Source organism: Phacochoerus africanus, chromosome 1 (assembly GCF_016906955.1).
Source record: "Phacochoerus africanus isolate WHEZ1 chromosome 1, ROS_Pafr_v1, whole genome shotgun sequence".
NCBI classification, from domain to species: Eukaryota; Metazoa; Chordata; class Mammalia; order Artiodactyla; family Suidae; genus Phacochoerus; species Phacochoerus africanus.
This window is the reverse complement of record NC_062544.1, coordinates 208,927,141-208,937,270: the sequence shown is the minus strand read 5'-3', so window position 1 is coordinate 208,937,270 and position 10,130 is coordinate 208,927,141. Positions and strand designations below refer to the sequence as shown.

Genomic DNA, 10,130 nt, shown 5'->3' with positions numbered 1-10,130 from the left:
ATTCTAAATCATGGTGCCCTGATGTGCCGTGTTTTCTCAGTTCAAGGGAAGAATAAAGTTGTTGATGGGTTTAATTACTGCTTTTTTTTTTTCTTAATCAAAGCCCCTTTTTCGCCTATTTTTGGAAATGGGGCTGTGCTTTATTTGGTTGAACCTGATTGAAATTTAAATGTAAGAGAAGCCTAATTTCATAATCATTACCCAAGAGACTCATAGACAAAGGATAAGAGAGAAGTAAAACTATTCAAGGTAAAATATAGAACATTGCATTTGCTTGTTTCTCAATGAAGAATGAATGGATTGTATGTAAATTTTACAGGAAGACATCAGTCTTAGTATTCTTCAACTGAATATATATAAATGGTAAATGCATATAGAAACATTTCATTGAATTGTGTTTTTTTATTATTTCTTAGCAAAGTAATGTTTGTGATCAAGTAACCATTTATGAATAACTAAAATATATATTTTAAAAATATCCATGCATTGAAATTATCTGCATAATTTAAGTGAAGTTGTAACAATACTGTGATGTGATGAAATGAAGTTCAAGCTCAGGAAAGGATTACAGAATGTTCCTTAGAAGTTTAATCATTAAGGAGTGTGAAGAACTTCACCGAAGCATCTTCCATGTTTCTGTGACATTTCACTTAAGGAAGTTGTGTCTGCAAAAATGAAAGTTGAAAATGTTAACGCTAATGAGAATTCTGTAGATAAGGGGAAACCCGTCAACTTGAGCTGAGAAGAACTAAAACTCTAACTACATTAGCTTTCATTATAGCTTTTTTTATGAGGCATATTTTTATTGCAGAGACAATAATGCAAAATGATAATTTCAGATCAAAATTCCTTTAAAAATGTATATTTAATGTAACACGTAGGTGTTTATGTTGAAAACCACACTACCTTTTGTGGGTACCTCTATTTCTTTTGAATTTTCAACCTTAGTTCAAAGGATGTTGCAATGACAATCGAAAGACAATATGATTACTACTTTCCATTTACTGTTAACATGTTGATAATTGTATTTTTATTCTTTTTAAAGCATCCAACCATACACTGGTATTTAAACATAATATTTCTGTTATTTTAGAGTTATGTTAATTTATTTGAATGATAGTGTGTCAATATTCTCTTAAAATAAAAATCGTCAGTACAATCCTCTAACAAGTCTCTTATCATAAGTTTTAAGGCATGTGGCAGCAAGGAGCAGCACAATTACAGGTCATATTTCTACCAAATTTCATCAAGTGGGCATCCTGATTTCAACCACAGAGAACAAGCAAGAACTTGCTAATTTTATCTAGAGAAGCTGTGAAACCTTACCTCTCTGAATCTGAGTTGCTAGGAACTGAAGTTTATTAAAATGCAAAACTTTGATCTCATAATATTAATAATTTAAGGAGGACATTGTGTAAAAATCAGATTATATTCTTTTACAAAATGCTTATCAGGGAAGAGATTAGCATTTATTCTGGAAACTAAGAAGCACCCAGCAGCTGTATCTAGACTTGACCTCAAACCAAGAAAAACTTCCATGATTAGAACTAGTTTCACTTTCAGGGTGAAAACTTATAGTGAAACCCAAAAGGTGAAAACCCACAAATAAAACTGCTCCAGAAGAGTGTAATCAACTCCTACAGAAGTGAAACAAAGATTTTCATAAAGTCTGAGATACTATTTCTGTTTAAGAAATGGATATGCAGTGAAGTTAGCAGCCAGCTGTGACAATTTAGCACACAGACCTAAAAGGTCATGAAGAGAATTCTGGCTTAGAAAATCCAAAGAGTAAGTCCTGGATCGTTCTCTGTCCCAAAGTCTGTAAAAATGGGGGCACATCAATTTCCTCTCACAGCCTCAGAGTTCTCATTTGTTAAAAAAAAATTTAGTTTAAGTGAGACTTTATATTCTTGACTCTCTAATGGTTTACCTGCATGATATGTGAACATTATTAAATGACTCGTTATCTATTAAATGATACAAATATTACATTGCCCTATTTAATTCAAAGGAATTTTTTGACAATAAGAAATAATATACCAAAAACTAATTTTGAAGGGTTGAATGGAAATTAGAAATATATTTTGATGGTCTTTGTTATTCATAAAATACAAAACATGAAACTTCACATGAGGAAGTCAAAAAACATCTGAAAAATCTTGGCGAAGTAGGAGGAATAATAGAAACAATGGTTGAGCAGGTGAACCCCAGAATGATTAACAAAGGGGAAAGAGAAAATATGGGATGTTAAGCTCTTTTCTAAACCTATTCTTTTGTGATATTACTATATTGAGATTTTATAAGGACAGTGATTTTCATGATACTCTGAAACATCTATTAAGTGCAGGACACAATGTAATAATTTGGATTTCACTCAACAGTGATTCAGGAAACATATTAATTCAACTCCCTTTTCACAGTTTGGTAGCTCCCTGGAGCTTTTAGGGCCTAAAACTTCATATTAAAATTTATACAAAAATGAGTTTCTTATGTAATTTTTTCATCAAATTCTATTTTGGTTGAACTCAGAAATACTCAAATGGGTGATAATCAAGGGTTGTGAAGGGGCTAGGATACATGTGGAAATCAAGTGATTTTAATTATTTTAACCTCAGTGTCATAATGTTCACAAGACATCAAGAAACTGCAGGCTTGTGGCTTTGATTTCAAGGAGTTAGTTGATTTTTAGTAGCAATTAGTTTCTGCTCAAATATAATGCAGTGATTTTTAACAACCCTGAAGAGTTGACCCTAGTTGGTATATCTCTAGAAATAAAGTTCAGTCTGAGTTTTGAAGATGGTGCTGCTCAAAAGGCAATGTTATTGACTATATTCAATAAGTCCTCCTGTATTTATAGAAATTCAGTAACTTCATAATTTCATTGATCAACAACTCCACAGAACAAAAAGTTATTGTAACTAAGTCATTCTGAGAATGAGAAGGCTGAGGTAAAATACTGACTTTTCATTGCGGTTGAGATTGTTTGAAGAGAGAAAAACGGCTGACAAGTGAAAAGAGGGTCAAGGTTAATGTGATGCTTCTAGGCCTCTACATCAATTGTCTGAGGGTTATAGTGAGAAAAACAGAAAGCAGATTTTTCTCTATGCAGCCTAAAATTGTCAAAGCAGTTCTAGGTTATCTTATCTCTTTGGGAGAAAGGATGCAGCCTCTGTAAGCCCTATTGATAGAGAATACATTACCTATATTTTATATTCAACAGATATTTAATGTTTAAAACATATAATATGTTTGATTAAATATATTGTTTAAAATATAAGCTAAGGACTTAAGCTTTCTGGGGTTGAATTCTGCTTGTACCACTTACTAGCTATGGGCATTGTGAGTTAATATATCTAAACTTTCCACTTATCTGTACAATAAAAATAATTATTGCTTACTTAACACATGTCTGGCACTATTCTAAGGGCTTAATGTATATGAATTCATTTAGTCCTCAGGACAATGTAATGTGGCAGAAATCATTATTATTTTCAGTTTATGAAGGGGAAATTTCAGAATTTAAGCAAGTTACCACAGCTAATAGATGGATGATCTGGGATTCAACCCACAAAGGCTGACTGCCCTAGCTGGCCCTTTGACCCTTTACACTGTACTACTTCTCAAGATCCTGGTGGCAATAATAGTGTTTATAGAATATAATGATTACATGAAGCAATCAGGTATAGCACTAAATATAGGGCTCAGCACAGAGTAAATTTTCAGAACTGTAATATAAGTGGTTATCACTTGCATGTATATACCACTTGTCTCTTACATTCTAGGACTCCTATAAGCATCTAATTTCATCCTCACAATACCCTCGTGTTATTGCCTAATGTACATGCTGTGGAGAAATAAAACATCTTTTTGGAAACAAGATAGTAATTGACAACCAGGATTTGGATTATATGTCCTGATTCCATGGCTAATGTTCTTTTTGCTATGCTATTCACCTATGTCTTGTGTTACAACGATTCTGGTAAAGCAGTTATCAGTAACAAAATGGTGTGTGTCACTAGACTATGTCTTCTTCATGGTGATTTATTATTAATTAGAATTTTAATATTTGTTTCCATATTAATATTCAATAATTATATATGAGTCTGTGAGAATAAATCTTTTTTTAGAGTGAAGAGACCTAGGACATTGTTTTTTAATATCATTTAAATTATTTAACATTAATATACTAATCAAGTGTAGAAATGTTTGAAAAAGTGAATTTATAAGCTAAGGAATCAAAAAGGGGATTTACAATCCAGGGTGGATCAATTAGCCCATTGGGAAATGTTTATCAAAACCTGCCGGTATTGTTACTTCTTCAACTTGTACTCACAATTAGGATTAATTAGCCTCTGGAATTTGGAAGCCGGTTTCTACCAATCCGATCCACGGGGATGCCGAATCGCTTTTTTGGATGATCTATTACTTTCCTGAAACAAACCGAAAAAGAATGTTTTCAAGCTAAGGTCCAAGTTACCAATCATTACTTTTACTCTTTTATTTCAGGGAGATCTAGGGTTTTTCTTCTGGAGTTGCAATAGCTGTGATAGTTCTCATTCTTCAGCACCCATGATGGGTCACACACTATCTTATCTGTTCAACATCTGTTGAAGTAGGTATGACTACCTCCATTTTACATCTGAGGAGACTGAGAAATTAAATAACTTATCCAAAATCAAATAGCCTCGATAATAAGCCATGTCTTACTAGCATGCCAATCTGCTGAGTGTTTAGTTTGGGTAAGTCCCTCTCCCCATTCATGCTTTGGAGTATTCCTCTGGTGACTGAGGAAGGTTGTGCCAGGTCAGTGGTTTTCCCCAGCCTTTCCTTTGGAATGATTCTTCTGGGGCAGGATGATGGTGGGAGAGGAAAGGGTGCTGGTGCTAAGACTGAAGGTGGAGTAGATGTGTTTCTCAGGTATTCACTCAGATTTTACCTGAAGAAGCTTTGTATATGATGGTCTATGCTTGTTATACATGCTCTGTGTCAAATATTATTTGGGAAAAATACTTCATAAAGGAAGTATTGAAATTAAATTTTAAATTAATTAATTAAAAATTTATTAAAAACAAACATTAATATTTAATATTAATATTAAAATGAAGCCTTAAAAAATCCTGCAGGAGGCCTTACAGTTTGTATATTCAAAAAATTAACTCTTTAAAAAGAAACTTTTCTTTTTTCCTTTTGAGGACCACACCTGGGGCACATGGAAGTTTCCAGGCTAGGGGTCAAATCAGAGCTGTAGCTGCAGCCTACACCACAGCCACAGCAAGGCCAGATCCAGGTCACTTGTGGCAACACCAGATCATTAACCAATTGAGCAAGGCCAGGGATCAAACCCGCATCCTCTTGGTCACCATGTCAAGTCCTTAACATGTTGAGCCACAATAGGAACTTCTAAAAAGAAGCATTTTAACTAAATTTGTTATTGCTACCACAAGTACTAAATAAGAGAGCAACGTTAGGCATAGATAGATTATGAGCACGATGAGTACTGAGATCAAGAGAGAAAACATTGCCAGCAGTCAAATACTTTTGGAACAGGAAAGATAAAGGTTATTCTCCCACCAAACATAAAAAAGTTTCTGCTTCAGTTTTTGACTAGCAATGATATCTCTTCACTTGAAAATCTCAATGATGAAGGACTAATTACCTCACAAGCGAACTCAACAGCTTAAAGAATTAAGCAAATTTTTTCAGAACATTTCCAATAGCTTCTTTAGTTCTAATTATTTGCATTACATTGTCAATATTATACTGCATAATTTAAGTACTAAAAATGAATGAAAAATACAACATTGGAGTTCCCGTCGTGGCGCAGTGATTAACAAATCTGACTGGGAACCATAAGGTTGCGGATTTGATCCCTGGCCTTGCTCAGTGGGTTAAGGATCCGGCGTTGCCATAAGCTGTGGTGTGGGTCACAGACACAGCTCGGATCCCCTGTTGCTGTGGCTGTGGCGTAGGCCGGTGGCTACAGCTCTGATTCGACCCCTAACCTGGGAACTTCCATAAGTTGCGGGAGCGGCTCAAGAAAAGGCAAAAAGACAAAAAAAAAAAAAAAGAAAAAAAATACAATATCTACGATTTTTTTCTTTATCACTTACCATGTACCTACTAGGTATAAGATTCCTTTTGTGGGTGTCTTGGGATCAGTAAATCAGAAATAATCTTTGCTTTCAAATACCCGTAATTAAGTACTGTCAGACTGACAATGTCTTAATACAAATAGTAGAGGAAAAGTTTTTCTCATTTTTCTTGATGCCAAGTTTTTGTCTTAACTACCAGATCTTATCATTATTCCTCATATCACTATTAGGTAAATAATTTAATTTAATAATCTCTGTAAAATGTACAGAACAATGGAAACGAGCGATTTTGATTATTTTGTAGATACAAAATTTTATACGCTTAGTTTAATCTTAATTACAACAATTCATTTGGAGATAATTGATATTTATTTAATGTGTTTAATATGCTAGGTACTGTGCTTAGTGCTGTGTATGCAAGGATGATAAAAATAGGCGGTGAACCAGATGGGGAGCTTATCCTCAAATAATATTGTAGGAATATACGTATTTTTTTTTAACATAATTCCTTTCTTTTCTGCTGATTCACACCTATTTTCTCTCCTAGGTTGGTCCTTAGTTTTGCTAGTCAACGCAGATAACATTTGTGTATGATCTTATAGAACTGTCTCCTAGACAACAGTTTGATCAATAGGGGAAGAAATACTTAATTTTTAAAATTAATTAATTAAAAATTATTAAAAACTTAAACATTAATATTTAATATTAATATTAAAATGAAGTCTTAAAAAATCCTTCAGGAGGCCTCACAGTTTGTATATTCAAAAAATTAACTCTTTATTGTCTTTTTTTTTTTTTTTTTTTGCTGTTTCTTGGGCTGCTTTGGCGGCATATGGAGGTTCCCAGGCTAGGGGTCGAATCGGAGCTGTAGCCGCCCGCCTACGCCACAGCCACAGCAACGCGGGATACGAGCCGCGTCTGCAACCTATACCACCGCTCACAGCAACGCCAGATTGTTAACCCACTGAGCAAGGGCAGGGACCGCACCCGCAACCTCATGGTTCCTAGTCGGATTCGTTAACCACTGCGCCACGACGGGAACTCCGGAGTATTTTTTTTGTCTTTTTTTGCTAAACTCTTTAAAAAGAATTTTTTTTTTTTTTTTTTTAGGGCCACACATGGGGCATATGGAAGTTCCCTAGCTAGGGGTCAAATTGGAGCTGCAGCTGAAGCCTACACCATAGCCACAGCAAAGTCAGATCCAGGTTGCTTGGGGCAAGGCCACATCTTTAACCCATTCTTCAATTTTCTGAAAAACACACCCTCTTATGTGGTGCCTATTGTTTGCACTTCTGGATTTCATGATAGTAAATTGGCTGCATATTCTCAACTAGATAATCAACTTGATAATCAATTCTTTGTCTATATAATTAGCATAAAATTTATGGTCAAGTCACAGAAGACTGCATAAAAGTTGTGCTTTAGGTTTTCTGATGTAATTATAAATAGGACTGTTAAAAAATGAAAAATGTCTTTATATTTTTAAATTATTTTTATTTATATAAGTAGATCTATAGACTCCTCACTTAAGCAGTTATTTTTCTTGTGGTCAAAATAATGCTGACTCCCCTCTGCCGCTGTAAAGGATGTCCATGTCATAATCTGCAGAATCTGAAAATATGTCACCTTACATAGCAAAAGGGGATTTGCAGATGGGATTAGTAAAAACCTTGAGATGAGATTATCCTAGATTACCTGGAGGGGGCCAATCTAATTAGAAGAGTCCTTAAAAATAGAAGATAATTGAAGAAAAGTGGGTCAGAGAGATGCTCTGAGAAAGATTAACCTGTCATTGCTGGTCTGGAAGGTGGAGGAAAGTGACAGGAAGCAAGGAATGCTGTGTCCTCTAGACATTCTTGAAAAAAGGTGGTGGGGGGGGAGGACCTGAGTCCTACAACCAAAAGGAACTATATTCTGCCAACAACTTAAATGAACAGGAAGTGAATTTTCCCTAGAGCCTCCAAGAAGGAATACCAATCCTTGACTTCCTCTGTATCCTGCTGGTAGACCCGTGGAAAGAGAGAGCCCACAGCAGCACATAGAAGGAATTTCAGAGGCCACCCACTGGCGAGCAATCAGTCATATCAAAGTTGTCTAGAATGATATTTGCTGACTGGTGATCACATACCAGACCTCTGACATACATAGCTGTAAGATAATAAAGATAATAAATTTGTGTTGTCTTTTTTTTTGGGGGGGGGGAGGGGGTTGCTGCAGCAAGCAGAAGTTCCCAAGTCAGGGATAGAACCTGTGCTACAGCTGTAAACAGAGCCATAGCAGTGACAATGCCAGATTCTTTTTTTTTTTTTTGTCTTTTTGTCTTTTGTTGTTGTAGTTGTTGTTGTTGTTGCTATTTCTTGGGCCGCTCCCACGGCATATGGAGGTTCCCAGGCTAGGGGTCTAATCGGAGCTGTAGCCGCCGGCCTACGCCAGAGCCACAGCAACGCGGGATCCGAGCCGCGTCTGCAACCTACACCACAGCTCACGGCAACGCCGGATCGTTAACCCACTGAGCAAGGGCAGGGACCGAACCCGCAACCTCATGGTTCCTAGTCGGATTCGTTAACCACTGCGCCACGACGGGAACTCCAACAATGCCATATTCTTAATCTGCTGAGGCACAAGCTAACTCCAGATTTGTGTTAAGTCCAGTAGTTTGCGGTAATATATTGCCATAGAAATAAAAACTGAATGAATTTGTCTGGATGATTTAGGACTGATGTTTGAGAATAATACGTTGATACATTAAAAAATTAAACAGATGTGATTTTTAATTCCTTGAACACTTAAGCTCCTACATGGACTACTCCCATTATAACTCCAGGGGAAGGGGAAGGTGGAAGCCACCTTAGAATGGAGGAGAATGCTTAGGGGAAGTCTCAGACAAATAGGAAGAGGAAGTGAGAAACCAGCCCCTTCCAGATGTTTAAAGGACTGGTGAGAAGAGGAAGGAAAGGGCAGCTGGTTTTCCTGCGAACTGACCTAAAACTTGCGCAGAATGGATGGTGTCGCAAAAAACAATCCTTTCACTGTTCAAAGAGTATTTTTTCATACTTATTTCCCCCATACTTCTTTAAAAGTATGATGGGCTCCTGTGTCATTATAAATTAGAGTTGAACACTTACTGGTTCATACTACCAATGTACTTTTTCAAGAGTGAATGTAAAATAAATGAAAACAGTATTTTTCTTTCTTTGCTATGGTTAATCTACTTTCCCTGCTCAAATAAATGAGAGGGAGCTGTGGTATGCTAAAAAGCAAAAATAAACTCTTTTTTCTCCTTCCTTATTCCTTCATTTCCTGTTCTTTCTTTCTCTTCTTTCCCCTAAATTTGATCCTAAAAGTATTAGGAACCAGGGGATGGTTGACTTGGGTTTTATTTATTTCTTCTACTTAACAAAAAACAATAATAACTCAGTAAATTAAATAATGTCTATACAACTTCCATCTATTCAGAAGTACAATGGCAAACTAGTATTTAACATTTTGCTGATATGAAATGTATATAACAATACTACACTCTGTGAAGTATACACTGACAGGCATATGCAGTGTATAAAACATAAATGTTAACATAAAAAGATATTAAGACCAAACGGGAAAACTACTTTCTGACTATCTAGTCCCTCTTGTGACAAAATAATGGTATGACATGGATAATGTTATATATCCATTTAAAACAATCCACCTTTTCCATTCTAAAATATTCTGAAAGTAGTTTAAGGATACAGACTATCAAAGTAATATAAAAAGGGTGGATTTTTTAAAAATATAACTTTAAATTTCTCACTAAAATAGACTTCTTGAGCCAAATAGGATTTTCTTTAATATTTATATTCTTTGATAATTCAATCTCTAAAGATGTTCACCATTCTAAAACAACTGTTAGAAAACTTGTATTTAGGAGTTTCCCTTGTGGTTCAGCAGGTTAAGGATCTGACATAGTGTCCATGAGGATATGGGTCCTATCCCTGGCCTCTCTCAGTGGGTTAAGGATCTGGTGTTGCTGTGAGCTTCGGTGTAGGTCCTGGTCATGGC

The 10,130-nt window shown here is 35.7% G+C and overlaps 1 protein-coding gene across 1 annotated transcript in view; it reads right to left on the bottom strand.

Moving 5' to 3' along the window:
- Positions 1-338: 338 nt before the first annotated feature.
- Positions 339-10,130, bottom strand: part of OSTN (osteocrin) — a 45,786-nt gene continuing 35,994 nt past the window's right edge. Inside the window, exons 4-5 of the mRNA XM_047755451.1 lie at positions 4,334-4,430; positions 339-665 (exon numbers count right to left, since the gene is read on the bottom strand). Of these exons, the coding sequence (XP_047611407.1) occupies positions 4,346-4,430 (85 nt within the window). The 3' untranslated portion in view covers positions 339-665; positions 4,334-4,345. The remainder of the gene's footprint in view (positions 666-4,333; positions 4,431-10,130) is intronic.